The sequence below is a fragment of the Lagenorhynchus albirostris genome, chromosome 18 (assembly GCF_949774975.1).
Source record: "Lagenorhynchus albirostris chromosome 18, mLagAlb1.1, whole genome shotgun sequence".
NCBI classification, from domain to species: Eukaryota; Metazoa; Chordata; class Mammalia; order Artiodactyla; family Delphinidae; genus Lagenorhynchus; species Lagenorhynchus albirostris.
In genome coordinates, this window is record NC_083112.1 from 65,038,605 (window position 1) to 65,061,627 (window position 23,023).

General features: G+C 36.7%; 1 protein-coding gene across 1 annotated transcript in view; it reads right to left on the bottom strand.

Annotated features, from left to right (window-relative positions):
- UGGT2 (UDP-glucose glycoprotein glucosyltransferase 2) overlaps positions 1 to 23,023 on the bottom strand; it is a 164,564-nt gene that overhangs the window by 38,176 nt on the left and 103,365 nt on the right. Inside the window, exons 23-29 of the mRNA XM_060128687.1 lie at positions 20,552 to 20,676; positions 18,656 to 18,751; positions 13,990 to 14,092; positions 10,502 to 10,581; positions 8,006 to 8,189; positions 3,590 to 3,748; positions 3,155 to 3,240 (exon numbers count right to left, since the gene is read on the bottom strand). Coding sequence (XP_059984670.1) covers positions 3,155 to 3,240; positions 3,590 to 3,748; positions 8,006 to 8,189; positions 10,502 to 10,581; positions 13,990 to 14,092; positions 18,656 to 18,751; positions 20,552 to 20,676 — 833 coding nt within the window. The remainder of the gene's footprint in view (positions 1 to 3,154; positions 3,241 to 3,589; positions 3,749 to 8,005; positions 8,190 to 10,501; positions 10,582 to 13,989; positions 14,093 to 18,655; positions 18,752 to 20,551; positions 20,677 to 23,023) is intronic.

Below are 23,023 nucleotides of genomic sequence, written 5' to 3' on the forward strand. Positions count from 1 at the left end.
TAGAACATTCTCTAATACCATATATAAAAATAACCTCAAAATGGATTAAAGACCTAAATATAAGGCCAGAAACTATCAAACTCTTAGAGGAAAACATAGGCAGAACACTCTATGACATAAATCACAGCAAGATCCTTTCTGACCCACCTCCTAGAGTAATGGAAATAAAAACAAAAATAAACAAATGGGACCTAATGAAACTTCAAAGCTTTTGCACAGCAAAGGAAACCATAAACAAGACCAAAAGACAACCCTCAGAATGGGAGAAAATATTTGCAAATGAAGCAACCGACAAAGGATTAATCTCCAAAATTTACAAGCAGCTCATGCAGCTCAATAACAAAAAAACAAACAACCCAATCCAAAAATGGGCAGAAGACCTAAATAGACATTTCTCCAAAGAAGATATACAGACTGCCAACAAACACTTGAAAGAATGCTCAACATCATTAATCATTAGAGAAATGCAAATCAAAACTACAATGAGATATCATCTCACACCAGTCAGAATGGCCATCATCAAAAAATCTAGAAACAATAAATGCTGGAGAGGGTGTGGAGAAAAGGGAACACTCTTGCACTGCTGGTGGGAATGTGAATTGGTTCAGCCACTATGGAGAACAGTATGGAGGTTCCTTAAAAAACTACAAATAGAACTACCATATGACCCAGCAATCCCACTACTGGGCATATACCCTGAGAAGACCGAAATTCAAAAAGAGTCATGTACCACAATGTTCATTGCAGCTCTATTTACAATAGCCCGGAGATGGAAACAACCTAAGTGCCCATCATCGGATGAATGGATAAAGAAGATGTGGCACATATATACAATGGAATATTACTCAGCCATAAAAAGAAACGAAATTGAGCTATTTGTAATGAGGTGGATAGACCTAGAGTCTGTCATACAGAGTGAAGTAAGTCAGAAAGAAAAAGACAAATACCGTACGCTAACACATATATATGGAATTTAAGGAAAAAAAATGTCATGAAGAACCTAGGGGTAAGGCAGGAATAAAGACGCAGACCTCCTAGAGAACGGACTTGAGGTTATGGGGAGGGGGAAGGGTGAGCTGGGACAGGGCGAGAGAGAGTCATGGACATACACACACTAACAAACGTAGTAAAGTAGATAGCTAGTGGGAAGCAGCCGCATGGCACAGGGATATTGGCTCGGTGCTTTGTGACAGCCTGGAGGGGTGGGATAGGGAAGGTGGGAGGGGGGAGACGCAAGAGGGAAGAGATATGGGAACATATGTATATGTATAACTGATTCACTTTGTTATAAAGCAGAAACTAACACACCATTGTAAAGCAATTATACCCCAATAAAGATGTTAAAAAAACAAAAACAAAAAAAACAAAACCAAGACAACCTACTGAATGGGAGAAAACACTTGCAAATGATATGACCAATAAGGGGTTAATAATCTACATATATAAACAGCTCATACAACTCAGCATCAAATAAACAAACAACCCGATTAAAAAATGGGCAGAGGAAGTAAATAGACACTTCCTAAAGAGGAAATGCAGATGGCCAACAGGCACATGAAAAGATGCTCAACATCGCTTGTCACCAGGGAAATGCAAATCAAAACCACAACAAGATATCACCTCACACCTGTCAGAATGGCAATCATCAAAAAGAACACAAATAACAAATGTTGGCAAGGATGTGGAGAAAAAGGAACCCTCCTACACTGTTGGGGGGAAAGTAAATTGGTGCAGCCAACTGTGGAAAACAGTATGGAGGTTTCTCAGAAAACTAAAAATAGAATTACCATATGATCCGGCAATTCCAGTCCTGGCACCCCAGTGTTCACAGCGGCATTGTTTATAATTGCCAAGACATGGAAGCAACCTGAGTGTCCATCAACAGATGAATGGATAAAGAAGCTGTGTTGTGTGTGTGTGTGTATATATATATACACACACACACACACACACACACATATACTATTCAGCCTTTAAAAACAAATAAAATTTTGCCATTTGCAGGCACATGGACGGACTTGGAGAGCATTATGCTAAGTAGTCAGAGAAAGACAAATATTGTATGATATCACTTATATATGGCATCTAAAAAATACAATAACCTAGTGAATAATATTTAAAAAAAGCAGACTGACAAATATAGAGAGAGAACAAACTAGTGGTTACCAGTGGGGAGAGGGAAAGGGGGGCACTATAGGGATAGGGAAGAAAAGAGTTATTATGGGATTACATGAAATAGTGTGTGTGAAACTTTTGAAAATTGTAAAGCACTACAGAATTTAAAGAATCTTTCATTCAATAAAAAAAAAAGATTTAAAAAGAAGAATTCAGCATTCCCAGCTTTGTATGCTTAAATTATTAAGCATGTTTGTTAAATGACACTATGTTCTAGGCACTATAAGGAAAAGGGGAAAAAAGCATTGAAAAAAGGTACAGTAACCCCTGCCCATATATTACCTTTGTTAAGCACACTGCTTGTTATAATCATAGGTGCCCAATAAATACTTATTGAAATAAATGAACACTACAGATATTAAGGGGAACAAAAAAGAGTTTACCAGGTGCTGGCAAACGATGGCTGATGAGCAATAACAAGCTGGTGGCTTATTTTTGTATGGCCCCTGTGCTAAAAATGATTTTTACATTCTAACATGGTTGTTGAAAAAGAAAATATTGACAAAAATCATATGTGCCCTCAAACATGAAATATTTACTATTGGCTCCTAATAGAAAAAGTTTGATGATCCCTGCTGTATACTAGACTCATTAATGAGTAGGAAATTTACTATGAAAGAAACCAATTCTTATTTATAAAAATGAAAAACTGAACATAACTCACAGATAATGGCTTTGCTATATAAGATGCTATACATACTATATAGTCATTTAAAAGATAAATATGTTCATTATGTTAACACATGGAAAAGTCTATAGAAAATTAGGAGATGGAGTAAAGAACAAGATGTATACTTCAGTCATACCTTTTATATTTTGAAATAAAACAATGATAGGAACAAATGTCACAGTTTTATAAGAAGTTTTTGTTTTATACTAATGGTATTTGTGAGTATTTCAGTTGTTTTGATGATCTTGGTCATATCACACTAAAAACTTATTTATATATAAAAATTTGAAAGTGGTTTATATAACTCACCCAACTATTTGATAGATGTCTTCAGATTTTCCTTGGCGTAATTTCAGTATCCAAGCACCTGGGTTTGCTTTTAATTGAAAATATCCCTTTTAAGATGAGAAAAACATGATCATAGTTATATGAATGAAAATGAGGTCCAATTGTTCAAGAAAGATTATTCATGAATACTCCAAGATAAGTGTTTACTAACTGTGGAACGAATGATTTCTATAAATGAATTCCAAGGAAGAAGACTCTGTAATAACCTTAAAAGCACATTCTGAAAGTATGACTCTCTTCATGTTCGCTTTATTTAATTACCTTATTCAAGGATTTTTTTCTGGGAGCTGTTCAGTAACAGTAGGATACAAATTATTTCCTATTATTAGGAAAACTTGGAGGATTTCACCAAAACATTTAATTAAGTATCATCCATTGAGTATGTATAATACTTACAAGATTGGCCATCACTATTGTATCAACGACAACAGGTTTATTTTTTGTGCCCAGTGTAAACTCCAGACCCCAAGGAGGTTCTTCTGTGATTATGTCAAAGCAATGTCCTTCGAGCAGTAGATATTCTAGTTCATATTCTGCTGTGACAGTTTTCTCAATCTACGGAGGAAATATGTCATTGTTTTTGGTGTTAGTAATTCTCATGATGTAAATTTTGTAATAAATATATGTGATTATTTTAATATTAGCCAATATATTTTGGGGGGCAACCTCAAGTCTTTCTTTTAGACAAGTGAACCTAAGAGCTGAATCAATTTCTTGAACACTAAAGCTCATGATGAATTTTCTTCCTTTCCCATGACATCATCAGCTCTACTCCAACATCATGATACATGCACCAAAACCACAAGCAGGAGAGATGTGAGAATGGATGAGTGGCTCGGTAAGTCGTAGCGCTCAAAGGATCTGCTTCGTTGGCTGTGCCCCAGATCTCCTGCTTCAGACCTGGCAAGAAGGCCAACTTGTCATCATTATCACCTTTCTTGCAATTAAAAACAATTAACGGTGAATTGTTTCGCACTCAAAAAAACATATGCTCGTTAAAGAAAATTTAGCAAATATAAGAAAGTGTAAAAGGGAAAAAATAGAAACTACCTACAGACTAAACATTCATATACACATCAATGCACTGATTTCTACTTTTGCTCCATAATTTTTTTCTAAGAAAGTATAACCTTTTTCATTAAACATAGTTTTCTAAGAACAAGTCCTTTACTTATTTATTTTTTAATTTTTTTGTATTTTTGCGGTACGCTGGCCTCTCACTGTTGTGGCCTCTCCCGTTGCGGAGCACAGGCTCCGGACGCGCAGGCTCAGCGGCCATGGCTCACGGGCCTAGCCGCTCCGCGGCATGTGGGATCTTCCCGGACCGGGGCACGAACCCGCGTCCCCTGCATCGGCAGGAAGACTCTCAACCACTGTGCCAACAGGGAAGCCCCATGTCCTCTTTTTAAAACATCTTTTTAAATGGCTGGACATTCCAAATGTTTCCAGATTTTACTCTATTGCAAATGTTATAATAAATATTTTAGGGAGAAAGTTTTTTCTCTACATCACATGAAAAACATAACCAAACATAAAAATAAATCAGATGGTAAGTGATTTTTATATAGTCTGGCAAACTTTGTTGAGCAGATAAGACAATGATGCTATCTATCTCTAATTTTATTTCACACTACGAGGTTTTTGATACTACTTTTAATGATGTTTAGCATACAGAGTATTTGAAAATATTCTGTACTGTATAGTTGTTTTTCTTTGACTATAATTACTACAGAAATAATTATAGCACTTGTATACAGTATTTCTTTCTTGAGCCCTGTTCTTATAATTTTACTGTTTTTAAGAACATGAAATAAGTAACTTGTTTGAAAATAGCATTTGTTTCAATGACTTTACTTGAGCTCTGAATTAGTTGTTGAGTTATTACTACTCTAATGATGAACTTCATATACTGCATTAACTTGTATCCACAATCCTTACAGCGTTTTGGATAGAAAGATTTCTATGGGATAGTCTCAGAACATGAGAAATCCTAGAGATCATCCAGCTTAACTCCTTCACTTTACAGACAAGGAAACTACCCCAGAGGGATTATGAAGTAAAGCTTAACTATTTTAAATTATGAATTAGATATCAGGGCAGAGTTCAAATACACTCAATCAGTTTGTGACTAAATAATATCTTCATTTATAATACATTAATGTGAAAATTTCTCTTCCTTATATATTTGTATAACAGACATCAATTGTGTTGACTTATTCAAACCACAACACTAAAAATAGCAAATTCATTTTTCAAAGAGTACTTTCTAGTGCGTATTTAAAATTTTGTGAATATTTAAAGTTTTATAATAATTTCATAAAGGTGATTTGAGTTAAATTAGTTCCTATTATCAAGGTTTATTTTTAGCAAGAATAGGAAAGCTAGTGATCTTTTTTGATGTTTACATCTCCTTTATATTTTTATTTATCTGTTCTAAATATTAACTATTGACATGAGACATGAATTTAATATCTTTCCAATATAACTTTGGTGCATATTAGTATTTCTAAATAGAAGTGTTTATCGTATTGTTCTGTGACTGAATAGTTAAGAATTTAGCTTCCTCCTTTAATAAGAGTATAAGTTTGATTATAAAGATTAACATTTGGGTTTATTAATATTATCTATGGCATTCAAATAGGAATTCTTTGACATTTACATTGGTAATGAACGCCTTGTCAATAAAACTGATGTCTAAATTATTTACATTTCAAAAGGGGCTAATGCGTTTTTCTGTGAATTCCTTTTAACATAGCCACATACCATTTTCCTTCAGCAATCTTTTATTTACTCACTTCCTCTTTACTGGGTAAACAATCACTATTGTTTCAGGTATTTTGACATCTGTCAGATAAAGGCTATGATGAAATATAACCAGAGAGTCTTTGGATGCAGTTCTAGTTACAAGCTCTGAGAACCACCTCTGAACTCCAGGTAAAAGTAACTGTCACATTTTAAGCTTTCCTAGAACCACTTTTGTCACCTTTAATAATGGCATTAATGCCGGCTGTGCAATAAACCATGTGAACAAAGACCTGGGAAGGAAGAATCTTTCTAGATCAAGCTTTTTTCAGGTGGTTATATAATGTTCGGGAATTAGATGTAGCAAGGAGTACTGACTATACAAGCTAGTGTGTAGTGACACATCTCTCATTATTAGTCTCACTTTTTTCCTTTACCTACAACTCCTTCTTTCTACTTGAGCACATGTCTTTGTTATGTCATATATTTCTAGGATAGTTGCAGGTAATACTGTAAGTATGTACAGCACAGAGTGGAAGAGAAGAGCCTTAGAGGTAGTTAACTTTTACAGCTGCTAGAATTTGTAATTTCCTTTTGTTTACTCGTATTATCTACGACAATAGGGGAAATTATTTATTTCCGTCTTCTAAAATACTGTTCATTTAAATAGGTTCTAAAAAGGCATTGCTATATTTGCCACTCACAACAAAATGTTTAATCTCTATTAACTGTACAATAGAAACTAAAATTTTTTTACCAGCAGACTCAATTTAAAAACTTTAAGCTGCATTAATTCTCCCACCGCAAACTTTTTACCCTTCTGGTTAGAATCTTTAAAGTTATTTACTGATATATATTGCTGAACTCTCTTAATGAAGAACCAATAGACCGACAGAGATCCAACTAATCATGGAGGAAACAGGATTTTTTTTACTTCATGCCAAATTCACTTCTGAACTTTCCCTCATGGATTTCATTGTTTTGCTCTCTTTCTATTTTTTCCCTCAATTTGAAGGACCGATTTCAGATGATTGCTATGACTGAGTTTTAGGCTCTTCTCCGGGTGGGTAAAGTTGGTCGTATAAGTGAGTATGTTCCAGGGAAGTGACTCAGGATCCCACAGAATCTATACGAGTGAATCAGAAGAACGCTGCCTAGAAGGAAAATCTTTGGACAAAAGGTGACACATGAAAAGCATGAGAAACAAATAATGAACAACCTGAACCAAATTATTAGAGGTAAAATGTTTATGCCTGGGTCAAGGTAATGGCTACCTTCTGAAGGAGCTGTCAAATGCAGAACTGGAAATAGGTCAGGGGCTGTGCAGGACCGGGCAACGGGGAGGACAGTGAGAAGGAAGTACTGCCCCCAGCCACCCCAGTTTCTAGATACCTGTCTTCTAGGTAAACTCTCCTAAAATGCTTCTGTTTTTTTTTTTGTGTGTGCTTTCTGAATGCCTTTCCAATTTTGAATAGCATGTTTGGAAAGACTCCGAATATTATAAAATAGTCTCCTGTCGGTGGTTTTGTTTTGTGTGTGTGTGTGTGCTGTGGATTGAATGACTACAGGTGGGGAAGAGAACTCCGGTCATTTACTGGACAAGGGTCACACTGGAGGTGGTGGGAAAGAATGCACTCAGCCCGAAGTATATAAGCAAACTTCTTCCTGCTTTCTACTCTAATCTCATTAGAACTGCTTTCTCTGGCTATGAGCTGTGGGGCAAAAAAGAATTTCAGATGAAACTGTTCCTCTCTGAGTTAAAAACAAAACCTGAAGGGCAAAGGTACTTAATGGTTTTGTCCTAAGCTGCCATTCATCTGTCTCCATAGTTTCTACATTGTTCATCTTAGGGTAGCACTTCTGAAGCAACAAAAACAGTGAGGGCATTTAAGAACCCATAAAACCAGAGAAGCTGAATTTGGAAGTTAGGGAAACTCGAAAATCAAAGGAAAGACTGGATCAGGACCTAGAATCATAAAGGAGAAAATTCTGGTGAGCAGTGAGTATGCACTTGGTACAGGAATAATAGCTCATAAGAATTTATCCTATTCCTCTTTCTTTGTAACTTACATCCTTTAAATGAATATTATCAAGGTCACAGTTGCTGTGTACTGTTTCAACCAACCAGCTTTCAGGAGTAATCATGTTGAGGGTTAGAAGGGGTGATTCAGGGATATCCAAGAATTTTGCCACTGGTCCAGTAACATCATTAGGTGGTAATGTCAGTTCCGGTTCCAGAACAAAACGGTAGAAGCTGTTGGCAGAACATAAATAAAATACACAGTGTGACCAAAACTGAGATTTCTTCTAAAATATTTTAAAACTGAAAATGGCTTAAAAACATGACCAGAAAGTCTTAAGTTAAAAACACACTAAAGATTTAAAACACACTAAAGTCTTAAAGACTCAAAACACGCTATACTGAAGTTAATGCTTATGTAAATGGTAGGCAATCATTATTTTGTTTACACTGTTATCTATTTTAAGACTGTGTATATTATATACCCTTGTTAATTATTTCTTAATGAACACGATTAGAATCCCTTTAAGATACACTGACTTATGCAGGTTCCAGCAGTTTATGATCTGTATTCACTCAACTGATCCTTCTTCAAAGTTTGTGCATGGTCTATTTTTAGTGATTTTTATTAGCCCTTAGCACCATTAAGAACATGAAGAGAAATGATAACCAGAAAGCAAGTAAAATTTAAGCTAAAATTCTGGTACTAATTCAAAAAGTGCAATTAAAAACAAACAGGAGTGAGTTTAAAGCAGCTGCTTATTAATAGAGCTTTTAGAAGTACCAGCAATCTTAATGTATTTAGCCTCACGCCCTAGTATCTTACATAATAAGAAATAGTTATAATACTAAGAACGTTGACTTTCACTATTCTGGGACTACAATCAAGGTGTCCGCTGTGCTGTGGTTATCTCAAGGCTCCATGGGGGAAGGATCCACTCCTAGGCTCCTGCAGTTCCTCAAGGTCCACTAGCATGAGGGCAGTAGCTCCTCACTAGTTGTTGGCTGGAGACCTCCTTCAGTCCTTGCCACAAGGGCATCTCCAGCAAGCGTAGAGAAGCACACAAGAGCAAGAGAGAGAGAATGCCAGCAAGACAAGCCTCTTACAACCTAATTGCAGAGGAGACATTCCATCGCTTTTGCCATATTCTGTTCACTGAAAGCAAATCACCAGGTGCAGCCCGCACTCAAGGAGAACGTACGCTGAGTGTGACCCCAGGGGCGCTCATCACTGGCAGCCGTGAAGCTGCCTATGGCAGGCAGGCCGGCAGAGTCAAAAGAGAAGCGTGGGTAAGAGGAGACCCTGGAGAGCACACAGTCCAACCCAAGTAGCTGGTACTGTCAAATGCAGCAGAAACCTCATTAGGTAAGAAGTAGCCCATGGATGTTGCAAACAGCAATTTCTTTGTGATTCAGTTAAAGCCCAGCTTCAGTGGAGGTACCGGTGAATGAGAGATGAAGAGGGGGCTTGGCCACACGTCTGCAAAGCTGAGACGATAAAGACTGGAGAAGAGGAGGAAAAGCCAGGGCTCCAGAGGAGAGGAAGTTAAGTTTATTTCTTTTTAAAAATTGAATAATTCTTAAGACTGAAAGAAGAGGGCTAGTAGAGAGGTTAGAGATACAGAACCAGGAACTATGTGATAAAGCAAGGATCCAGAACAAATGGATGTTATGCATATACTGTATATATATTCTTTTTTATATTCTTTTCCATTCTGGTTTATCACAGGATATTAAATATAGCTCCCTGTGCTACACAGTAGGACCTTGTTGTTTATCCATTCCATATATAATAATTCGTATCTGCTAACCCTGAACTCCCAATCCATCCCTCCCCCAACTCCTCCTCCTTGAAAACCACAAGTCTGTTCTCTATATCTGTGAGTCTGTCTACGTTTTGTAGATAGGTTCATTTGTATCATATGTTAGATTCCACATATTATGATATCATATGGTACTTGTCTTTCTCTTTCTGACTTACTTCACTTAGTATGATAATCTCTAAGCCCATCCATGTTGCTGAGCCCACTGTATATTTCTTTTGTTTGTTTGTTTGTTTGCTTGTTTTTGCGGTATGCGGGCCTCTCCCTGCTGTGACCTCTCCCGCTGTGGAGCACAGGCTCCGGACACGCAGGCTCAGCGGCCATGGCTCACGGGCCCAGCCGCTCCGCGGCACGGGGGATCTTCCCGGACCGGGGCACGAACCCGCGTCCCCTGCATCGGCAGGCGGATTCTCAACCACTGCGCCACCAGGGAAGCCCCCACACTGTATACGTCTAAATAGGTATTCCTAGATCACATTTTTAGAAACACCCATGGATGAACACAAATCCATGTAAATTCTGTAATTAGATTGGGTCAATTTTACTGGTTAGGTTACTTCAGTTTTATATCAATTAAGGTTAATAAGTTATCTCTGATCTTCTGATCTATTTCAGTTAAACATTTTGTGAAGACAAAAACAACAGATGCAGTAATTATGTTCCTTTTTTTCCTTTTAGCATTTGCAAATTTTTCAAAATGAAATTACATTCACGTAGACCCACCTCTTTAAAGGGGCTTCTGAAAGCTTACCCCTACAGTTCATGAACAATTTTATCTTCATGTTGATAATCTTGCCAAGTACCTGTTAGAAAAAATTTCCATATTTGAAATTAATAGCTAACACTTACGGAGTATTTATGATCTACCAGCTACTACATTAATACTTGACATCCGTTATCTCATCTGATTCACACAACATCCTTTTGAGGTAGCTACTTTTACACAGCTGAGGCACAGACAGATACAGTAATTTGCCCGAGATCACGATCACACAGCAAGTCATGGCAGAAGTAAGATCTGAATCCACACAGTTGATTTCACTGCCCAAAGGTTATGCTGCCTACCTTTTGCCTAGTGTGACTTTCTTTACTGGTATCCAAATTTCCTTACTACTGAAGAACAAGTAAAATAATTATTAGAACCTTGACTTGAAAGACAAAGGGGTGACCTCACAACAACGATGGCAAGGGTGCCCTGATCCTTTTGGAATTTCATCTACACTGTAAGAGATGTAGGAAGGTCTTGGCTACATACAGATAAAATACTCTCTTTTCTTTTTATTTCCCTAGAGCAGCGGTCGCCAACCTTTTTGGCAACAGGGACTGGTTTCGTGGAAGACAATTTTTCCACAGACCGGGGTGGGGGGTAGTTTTGGAATGATCCAAGTGCATTGCATTCACTGTCACTTTATTTCTTCTTATTATTATTACATTGTAATATATAGTGAAATAATTATACAACTCACCGTAATGCAGAATCAGTGGGAGCCCTGAGCTTGTTGTCACTTGCCACTCGCTGGTAGGGTTCTGATATGAGTCTGCAAGCAACTGATTATTATGGTCTCCGTGCAGTCAAACCTCTCTGCTAGTGATAATCTGTATTTGCAGCCACTCCCCAGCGCTAGCATCACCGCTTCAGCTCCACCTCAAATCATCAGGCATTAGATTCTCATAAGGCGTGCGCAACCTAGACCCCTCTCACGCGCAGTTCACAGTAGGGTTCGCGCTCCTGAGAACCTAATACCACCGCTGACCTGACAGGAGGCGGCGCTCAGGTGGGATTGTGAGCGATGGGGAGCGGCTGTAAATACAGAGGAAGCTTTTCTCGCTCACCCGCCGCTCACCCCCTGCTGTGCGGCCTGGTTCCTAACAGGCCACGGACCGCTACTGGTCCGTGGCCCGGGGTTGGGGATCCCTGCCCGAGAGCACTGAAGTAGGAGAATTATTAATGTTGATAGTCCCCACCTCCATACAGGCAACAAGTCAGTGAAGATGTGAAAGATATTAGACAACAAAGGACATAGGTAAAAGGAGAAGAATAGAACAGATACATGAAAGGGAAAGGATACAGGTTCGAGGAGAAATCAGAATGTACAGACCAAGGATTTAAGAGCTTTGAGTTTTAATTCCCATTCTATCACTCCTATTAGCTACAACGGAGGCTGCTGAGCCACTGTTTCTTCCAAGTGTTAAATGAGACACTGACCATTTTTTCCAGTAAATTAATTTGTGCTTTATAGCACAAATTTACAGCATACATTTTCTCTATAGTAAGAAATAATATGCTATGTGAGGTTCTGAGTTGCTCAGAAACAAAGTATGCTACTGTTACCAATGATGTAAACTGGAATGCAATTCCATATTTTATGTTTCTGTATAACCCATACTTCTTATTCCTAAATTCTATGTTTACATAAAAGCTTCAGAGGTAAGCAATTTTTTTTTGGATAATGAATCCCCATAGGAACAGGGAATCATACTACCTCCATTCCTCATAGGTATGATTACTGATCTCTGTTTTCTAGAGACTAATAGGAATAGTGTGTCTAAAGAAGTTAAAGTTTGAAGGTATACAAATGCAGAAAGAAAGAATGAGGCAAGTAAATCAGCTGTGGAATGAAGTTTGCCCTGATTATACACTGAATAGGTAGAATGGCAACGGGTTTCCAAAATTATTTGTACACATTAATAAATGCATTTATAACAGATACCTATCACCCATTTTTCCTATTTGATTTGAAAAGGCAAACTAATTTCTGAGAGAAACATTTTGAAATTTGATAGAACATACACCAGTATGACCCAGCTTGATCATCTACATTTTCACCAGGCTTAATATCTAATTACTTTTGCCTGTTTCCAAAAGTAAACTGTCAAAGAACAAATAGTTTCCTCTTCTGAGAATATTTTTTGATGTGTCTTTAAAAAAAACCGTATTGAGTAATTTCAAATAGAAGTATCCCAAAATTTTAAACATCATCAGAAAAAAAAATAGAGCCTTCCAACATAACTAGCTTATTCAAATTTAAGCTACTGAAAGCGGCATCACAATTTGAATTTTTAACATTTTCAGTACAAGGATAAGCCACATAATGTCCTTTCAGAGTCTGCTCTCTGTCTCCTAAGATTCATTCTCCTCTACTTGCCTACCTACTTGTGACTAGGTGCAGCTGGCTGGCTGGCTACATTCTGGTCAGAGGGATGCAACTGGATGGAATATGTCTGGGGTTGGGCCCTTGTTCTCCCCTTCCCGCTGCACAAATACAGAGATGATGTTGTGATCTTAGACTGCTGGAAACAAGCTGCTTCATGAGGATGGCTGAACAGTACAGATGATGTCTGAGTCCCTCACGTGTGGAGCTGCCTTGGCAACTCCAGGTGGCTTACAGTGGGATGGGGAGATGACAGAAATCAACTTCAGACTTGAAGGTACCGTTACTTTGCTCTTGTTACAGTGGCCAAACCTCTCGAACATAGCCTTCATGTTCTTTCTTCCACTAGCTTCACCTGTTTGGCTAATGTTACTTATTATACTTTAAGCTTATTATACTAATTACGCTTAGACATCAGCTTCTCCAGAAGCCATTCTCCACACCTGGGGTAAGAAAGATGATGATGGGAAGACGCTTGTATTAGTTAGCTCAGGCTGCCATAACAAAACACTGGGTGGCTTGAACAACAGAACTTTATTTCATGTCAGGGTGCTGGCATATTCAGTTTCTGGAGAGGATTCTTTTCCTGGCTTGTAGACGGCTGCCAGGTGGTGGTGTACTCACATGAACTCTTTTTTATGTTTGTGAGGAGAGAAAGATCTCTCTTCTCCTCTTCTTACAAGGCTATCGATCCTACTGCATTACAGCCCAACCCATAGGATTTCATTTAACCTTAACTACTTCCCCAAGGCCCTATTTCCAAATACAGTCGCATTGGGGATAGGGCTTTAACATATGAATTTTGGGGGCGATGGGGACAGCAATTACGTCCACATTAACACCTAACCTGGTACTGCCATAACACCATAGGCATACCTCTATCATTTCATTTTCTACACTGAAATATGACAATCTATTTAGAATGCTGTATGAAAGAATCAAGAGCAGACATTTGATTATACTTGAAAACAGACCTGAAAAGATTATAAATTTCAAAATAAAAGTAGTATATATCATATAATAAATATATATAATATTTAATAAAATATGATATCTTACAATCAATAACTGTGCCATCTTCTGTGCCTCTCTTGTCAATGGATCAACAATAGCAATGACATCAAAGGACATCTCATTCTGCTGAGAATTTATCTTTATAATGCTAGAAAAATAAAAGATGAACACTGATCAGTTAAGTTTATTCAATTGCCTAATTAATCTTAGCTACGTACATTCTTATAAATTTCTTTCTTTTTCACTGGATTAAAAAATCCTGGTTATTTCACAGAAGAAAATGCAAATTTAAAAGTTTAATGTTTGCGTTCAATAAATTAGAAAGCTGCAAAGATTAGAGAAAATGAAAGTAAGAAATTATGGACGAATGATTTTTAAAAAACTCTTCAAAGAACAATGCTATTATAGTGAAAAAACTTTATAATTTTAAGCCCCCCAAATTCTCATGGATCATACAATGTAAAAAAATAAAACAGGGGCTTCCCTGGTGGCAGAGCAGTTGAGAATCTGCCTGCCAATGCAGGGGACACAGCTTTGAGTCCTGGTCTGGGAAGATCCCACATGCCGCACAGCAACTGGGCCCGTGAGCCACAACTACTGAGCCTGCGCGTCTGGAGCCTGTGCTCCGCAACAAGAGAGGCTGCGATAGTGAGAGGCCCGCGCACTGCGATGAAGAGTGGCCCCCTCTCGCTGCAATTAGAGAAAGCCCTCACACAGAAACGAAGACCCAACACAGCCAAAAATAAATAAATAAATAAAATAAATAAATAAATAAAACAAAGATGCTTCTGTGTTAAATATATTTTCTCAGATTTGAGAATGACAGAATTAACTCTTCAGTACTTCTGTTAAACTTACTAGTTTTAAAAACCCAACATATTATAACAGGAAAGCTCAGGGGAAAAACACCCAAATTTTTCATATTATTTTGACCTAAGTCATCCTCTCCACACCTCCTCCCCTCTGACCTTTCCGTTTTTGAATTTCACTGATCTAAGTTAGAAGACGGACTAATCTTTAAAGGAAAATGCTGGGAAGATCATTAAAAGTACAGAAAAGGCCAGTAGGAGATAATCCATTCTATATTTAATTTAATGAAAAGTTTAAAGGATGTATTTAATTAAAAGTACAGAACAGTCCAATTGATTACTGTTTTAACACTACAATAACATAGGAAATCAGTTTTTCTGGAGATGTATAAATTAAATATCTTACATATTACAAAGGTAAAAAGATTTTACCAAATCAAACTGTACCCCTGTAAGACTACAGGGATCTTGGTCTTCTTTGGTACAAGAAGACTATAAATATCTAGACTTCTGCAGTGAAATAACTTCTCAGCAATCAAATAAAAGCTAATTAAAATTCCCTTCAAATATGGGTCTTCTGACCTAGAGAGATGAAAGACACTTTATTTTATATGCAGTTGATAAGAGTTAATAATGTTTAAACAGGAGTGTCAGAATCAGACAACAAATCCTGGTAGATAATTGCTGCTAGAAACCAGGGCTACAAATCGGATGTTTTAAATTAAAGAGACTACCTACAATGGTTAATTCCTTTAGTTTTCTTGGTGAAAATTTTACAAATTACCGTCATACTTGTAGCACTAGTCAAAAGTGGTTGTTTTCTATACGCTTCATGAGACATTACAATGGCTAAAGTAGGCATCTGTTGACAGCTACTTTAAGTTTTTTCCCCCAGACTACTACCAATTCTGTGAGGTTCTGTGAATCAGAATCCCATAGTTCCCATCACCTGTGTAGTATGTGTGTTGGTTAGGCTGAACGACATTTTCCAGAATTCCCTTTCCTTCACGTTTCTGGTGGGTGGGCCAGAAGAGAGATTCTCAGGATATCTGGAGGGCAGGAGGGGGCGGCAGCCATTCTCTAGCTCACACACTTTGTTACTGATCTGCTGACTCAACGTCGTTGGCATGAGGTCCCCACTGGTTCGACCTTCCCCAAGATCCTCCTTCTACTCTCTGACTCCTAGGGCACGTATGTGTGTTTAGCACTGTGACAGGGCTCCCATCTTCTGCAGGACACCTGCTATGCACGAAGGTCAGAGGCAACAAGAACTGACACAGGTTTCAGTCCACACCTGTGGGATTCCAGCTTGCTCTTGACAACTCTCCCTTGCTCTCTCCCCTCTTGACAGTTACCTCTCTTCCTAATTGCCTGCCCTGTGAACTTAAAGTTCCAGTATCAAAAGTCAACAGCCTTACAGAGACTACTTAACCAGCTCCCACAATTGTGTAATGTCAAATCCTATAACAATTCATTCATTCACGCATACATACAGACATAAATTCTTATCTATACACTTCCCAATATACATATGCATACATATATACCACACACGCATGTGTGTGTGCAACAGTGATTCTACTGCTCTGACTGACCCAGACTACACAGCCCAGCATTGCTAATGTGCTTCTCTCTTTTTCTAGGCTTCCAACACAAACGAAATCCAACAAAGTCATTGTTTCTTCAATAAATTAAGACCTTCAATCAGATTATCATTAAGTCTTGCTGACATGGATCCTACATTTAAGGTAAGTATTCACATTTCTCCCCTGATTAATACGAGTTGATTTTATGGCTTAACTTTCAGGTTCAATCTTAGTTCTCTTATTTCCAAGTTGGGAGAAGCACCTCGTTATTTGTGTAACAAATACACATAGCTACAACGCATTAAATAAATATCTACTATACTTAAGACAGTAGGCCTGAATCTCATAAAACCCCTGAAGGGTAGGGATCATCATCTATATTTTATAGACTAAGAAACTGAGGCTAAGAGAGGTCACATAGCTAGGTAAGTCGTAGACTGGGATCAAAAAGCTGTTCTTTTTTTTTTTTTTTTTGACAAGAAAGCTCACGCTATGCCATACAACCAACGTTGATGTGGATGAATAGATCGTACCAACATGTGTAAACACACAGAAGGAAAAGTTAAATACCTAAATTATACACATGAACTCAGAAAAATGGAAGATTACTGACTTTGCCTTAAAAAATGTCAGGCATTAGATGAGTATTATTGTATAAACATAGATGCATACCAATACACATATACTACATATCCACTTATAAATATTTGTAACAATGCCCCAGAAATAAATAGAAAAGAACTGGAGAATTGTAAACCACTGTCACAAAGTCACATCATATCCTTCCACATAAAAGAAGGCTTAAAAGCAGCAGGACACATTGATTAATGTGAGAGCTAAAGAAAGAAAGCAGCGACTACAACAACAATAACCTATGAAAGATCAAATGTTTCAGACATTTAATGTGGGAATAAACATTTCCAAACATATCAAAATTCCTAAATATAACATAACCGTGTAACAGTATAGTGATTAATGTTTGCAATGATAGTTGTGAATAATTTGTGTTAAGTTATTTCAGCATATGGTATTTAAGAAATCAAAGACGTCTGCAAAAAGAATTCCACTAAATGTGTTTAAAATACTTTAAAAGTATTGAATCTCAGTTATCTGAAAAAAATAAAAATTTCATTCCCAATAGCGCTAGATAATTTCTCTTTAGAAAGTAATTTTTCCTAAGAATGATACTACTATACATGTGTGAAGACACCTCAAAAGATAGACCTTCTACAGCCAAAGAACGTGTTATCTTGTAATACAGTAAACAGAAGCAATGTAAGAGCGCATCTACCATAAAATCAGAAAACTTAGAAGGAAGTGTCAGCCATTTTAGGTTTACGATAAAGTAATTTGTCTCATTTTAGCTTTATAAGAGCAGTGATTAGAAAAAGAAAATAAAACATGTCTATAGTTTAGTTACATAATGTCTAACTGATTATTTTTTCCCATTCTAAGTGGTCCTTAATTTTTAAATTAAAAAAAAAAAAGTTCCTGCTGGGGACTCAGATTATTTTATGTATGTAGATAGAACTTGATGAATTTTATTTCAAATATCTTAGAGGGGAAGTATTATACAGTAAAATTATAAACTAGTTTATTATTCTAAAACACTATTTCTCTGATGGCTCTTTTTGGAAACCTAATTTTTATGAAATAATAAATTTTTAACAAAAAAAGTGTTCCATGAATAAGTTACCCAACTGTTGAGTTTACCAAAAATGAACTTTTCTTTTGTTTTCTTTTAGCCACACCACACCTCATAATCGTCAATATGTTGAGGCACACTGAAAATCTCACTCCTCCACCCCAAAAGGTTCAGTATTCTCTAAATTTACTTGACTACAGTTTCTCCCTCAGAAGATATCTGTCAACATTTCAGAGTAATGTTCCATAAAACACAGTTTGGGATATTCTGTTGTACATGTCTACACTTTATTAAACAGAATTCTTCAGTAACTGAGCCTTTTATACACTGAGAATATAAAGATATTATTATTTATAAAGATTATACTGCAAAAATTCCAAATGATCTTGAATGTGGAAGAAAGATGAGAATAAGACAAATCATACTAGATTTAACTTACTTGAAACTTCATATCCTATATATATATCTGTGTGTGTATATATATATATATATGTCATTTATTTACTAGAATATAATTAACTAAAATTTCTTTTCCCTATCTTGTCGAATACATTTATTCTCTAACAACTTTTAATTCTACTTTAACTTTTGCTATATTGTGAATACATATGGTAACCATAATTCAGTATAAGATGCAGTGTCAGGAGAAAAACAGCACTAATACATCTTACCTGTGATTCTCCTCAAGAAATGTGACATCATGCCGAGATGCATGTTTAGGTAAAGAGGAAAGAAGGGCATCGATTTTCATAACAAGGTCACTCAGGCTGGAGAAACAAGATAAATGAGTTTTGGGGGGGAAAGAAAGGTCCATATTTTATGTCACAATTAATGTCTCAAGAAAGGGGAATTTAATGTAAAATATCTCCAATAGACAAACTGTATATAAATGACCTTTCTTCCAAACTTGTATAATTTGTCAAAGTAAAATGACTGCTGCTTTTAAAGTCATCCTATTTTTTCTTATCATTGATATGATATTTAAACACATAAGTGTTCCTAATAGTGTCTATAAGAATATGGAGAATCATTTAATTCAAGTCAATATTTGCTGAGTGCTGGTTATATATCCAAGCACTGGGACCCATGTAGGAAAGAAAGAAGAGCAGGAAGAACAAAAATTAAATGATAGAATAACTACTTTCAAAGAACTTTTAATATAGTTAAGAAGCCCAGATTTCTTTGGTTTCACACTCATTTGAAAACTAAAATTGTACAAAATAAATACCTGGATTAAATATAACCAAATTAAAAAATCCATAATAGAGAAAATGTATATGTTCAATGACATGCTGGAACAGAAAATGTTAGCTGAACTTTAAGAAATGTCCCCCTGCACCAAAAAAAAAAAAAAAAAAGAAAGAAAGAAAGAAACAAAGAGAGAAAAGATAGGCATCTCCATTTTATAAACAAAGAAATTTAGAGTCAGAGTGGTTGAGAACCTTGTCAGTACTGTCAGCATCTCTCTACTATAACATGTTTTGCTGGACTACAGGTCCTGTACACTGTATATTATTTTTATTCGTAATACCTACCATATCTTTCACAGAGCATTACATTTAATGGCCACTTAATAAACATAAAATAAATGGGTTAATCCAAACCATAATCTACTCGTAAACTTTCTTAAGGTATTTATTTATTGGCCACACACTCTCTAATACATAAAATTGTAGGTACGTTGGAGGAAGAGCAAACATAAATTAAAACAATCATATGAAAAGATACTCAACTTTACTAGAAGTCAAGGAAGTGCAAATTAAAACAAGATGCAATTTCACATCCATCAGATAGGAAAAATTAACAGGTTGCGTAACACCAAGTATTGGTGACGACTTGGGGAAACGAACACTTATACATTTCTGGTGGCAGTGTTAATTGTTGCAACTCCTTTGAAGGATAGAATTTAGCAACATCTGGTAAAGCTGAAGGTACATCTATCCTACAGCCCAATAACAACACTCGTCTACTCTAGAGAAACTCACACATTGTACAAGGACACATGTAAACCAGGTTCATGATAGCATTCACATGATAGTAAAAAACTAAAGCCAAGTTAACTGTACTTCAGTAATGGAGTATATAAATGAACTGCAGTATGTTCACAAAATGAAATACTAAAAAGAAACTGAAATGAATAAGCTCGCTCTATAGCCATGAACATGGATAAAGCTCTTATGGAGGCAGACTGCAAAAGGAGCCTATGTGTAATAGCATATCTCTAAAAAAGTCAAGACTTTAACACAAACACTAATAATAGATATTTACATATGAAGCAAAAGTATAAGCACATATATGGGAATCATGCACACAACATTTGAGAAAATGGTTACCTCTTAGGGAGGGAGGAGAATGGGACAATCAAGACAAATAAAACGAAATATTAACATCTACAGTTCGGTAGTGGTAAGCAAATGGTTATCATCCGCTGTTTTTTTATATTCTCTACATGTCTTTTATTATATCTTCTGTGTGTATTTGAAACATTTTCTAATCTTAAAAAGAAAAAATCGGATACAAAATACCAAACTCTAAAATGAATTGCTCTTACAATTTTAAATACTTACTTCTTTGAGTTGACTTCCGTATTTTCAACAATGTCTTCAATTTTCTCTACTAAATTAGTCAATGTTATCTTTTCCAACAAGTAAAAATCTTCTGCACAGAAATCTTCATCTAAAGGTCCTAAGAACTTAAAAGCAGTTATATTATTGTATATCTTCTATAAGATACCAATTTGGGACAAGTATTTTCTTATCAAATAGATATTTCTTGAAGCAAATATTGATTAGAGATTAAACAGATGGTGGCTATTAATCCCACCATTTACTAAGTCCCCTGGGAAACAAGAGAAAACTATTTCCTCACTTTGATATTATAAATAACATTTGCATCAATACCAAAATCAATGTGGCAAAAAAATCAGCAAATTATTTCCATTTGAAAGTTTTACTTTGAGACATAATGCTTCCAAAAACCTAAAGCTTTTCATTCTAAAGTAAGTTATCAAAGCAACTGTCTATATTCCATAAGTCTTTTAATTTCAGTATTTTCCTATTTAATCTGTAAATTGTAGTCTACACTATGCAGATATGAATTAATATATAAACAAGGCATAAAAGAGCAAAAACCAAGAAACAAATCCCATAATTACTTAATAATACCAACCAATCTTCATCTAACTGATGCTGTATAAACTGTCTGGAGCACAGCAAGGTCTTGTAGGTTAGCTTTAAACCAGTAACCACAGAGCGGGGAAGCTGTAAAATTCCCAGATACCTGAACTTCTCAGGATGGCTATCCCACCACAACCACCCCAACTCTGCTACCGTTATCATTTTCTGGAAAAGCTAATACGTGCATCATCATAAAATTATTAACATAAGCCTGATGTAGAAGGTGAGCCCTGACATAGTCTTATGCACTAAACAATTAGACTTAACGACAAACAACTAGAAAACATGTCAACCAGAATGAAATGGTTGCAGTGGATTTTTTAAAATTAATTAATTTATTTATTTTTGGCTGTGTTGGGTCTTCGTAGCTGCACGCAGGCTTTCTCTAGCTGCAGCGAGCGGGGGCTGGCTATTCTTCATTGCGGTCTTTAGGCGCGCGGGCTTCAGTAGCTGTAGCATGCGGGCTCAGTAGTTGTGGCTTGCAGGCTCTAGAGTGCAGGCTCAGTAGCTGTGGCGCACGGGCTTAGTTGCTCTGCAGCATGTGGGATCTCCCCGGACCAGGGCTTGAACCCATGTCCCTGCATTGGCAGGCGGATTCTTAACCACTGGGCCACCAGGGAAGCCCTGCAGTGCATTTCCTTACTTCCCCTTCATACGCTTCTGCAATTAATATTTTCTAAAAATTAATGAAGTATAGTTCTTGAATCTTTTCTCATTTGCTCACATCAAAGGTGATATTAGTTGGAATGTTGGCATCCAGCTAAATAAATACCATGTTCACTTTAAACATAAAACCTGGGCTCTTAAAAGTACAAAAAATGGGCACTGTAATACTAAAAGTACACATATAAACATTTCATTTCCTTAAGATCTGCTATCATTTTTAAGGTAACTTTCAAAGCACTTTTTTTTTTTTTTTGCGGTACGCGGGCCTCTCACTGTTGTGGCCTCTCCCGTTGCGGAGCACAGGCTCCGGACGCACAGGCTCAGCGGCCATGGCTCACGGGCACAGCCACCCCGCGGCATGTGGGATCTTCCCGGACCAGGGCACGAACCCGTGTCCCCTGCATCGATAGGCGGACTCTCAACCACTGCGCCACCAGGGAAGCCCCAAAGCACTTTTAATGCTGTATTTTTTGGACTGTGAATAGGAGAGGCCTGGAAAAGAGCTGAATTTTATCTATACCACTTCTAGTGACTTGAGTAGTTTTGTTAATAACTTAGAATAAGGAACTAAAATCTCAAATAATTTTCCTAAGGGATGAACAAGATTGGGTATCTTTACTGATTAAATTCACCAGAAAACCGGCTCTATTGCACCTATGTAAGTTCAGTGTCAAACAGCTAGCAGAAACTTGGTTCTTCTGTGTCTTAGTTCTTCTACTTAAAGATGAATATAATGTTTGTGGAATAAAGCAACTTAAATAGTATAAAATCACATAATGGCCAAATTGGGAAATGGAACATTAAATTTGAAAATCACGTTAATAGTACAATAAAACCTATCTGGAGCTTAAATCTTTACAACGTTTTGGAAATGTGATTTTTCAGTTATACAGAATAACTGCTATAACAGAAATGCATTACCTCATTTGACAGGTCATTACAATTTTAGAAAACTCTGTTAGAATGTTCTTCCACATACTGAGCTAAAAATCTCTCCCCCCTCGTGGAAGTTGGATCAACTGGGCTTGATTCTATACTGACTCTCAATGAATACAATGCAAATCAAATCTATAAATGTACCCATATTTCCCATGATAGCCTTCAAATATTTAAAGAGAAAACAGAAGTTAATATTTACTGAAAATTTACTCTGTGTCTGGGGCTGTTCTATGTGTTTTATGTGTAAAAGTATATTTA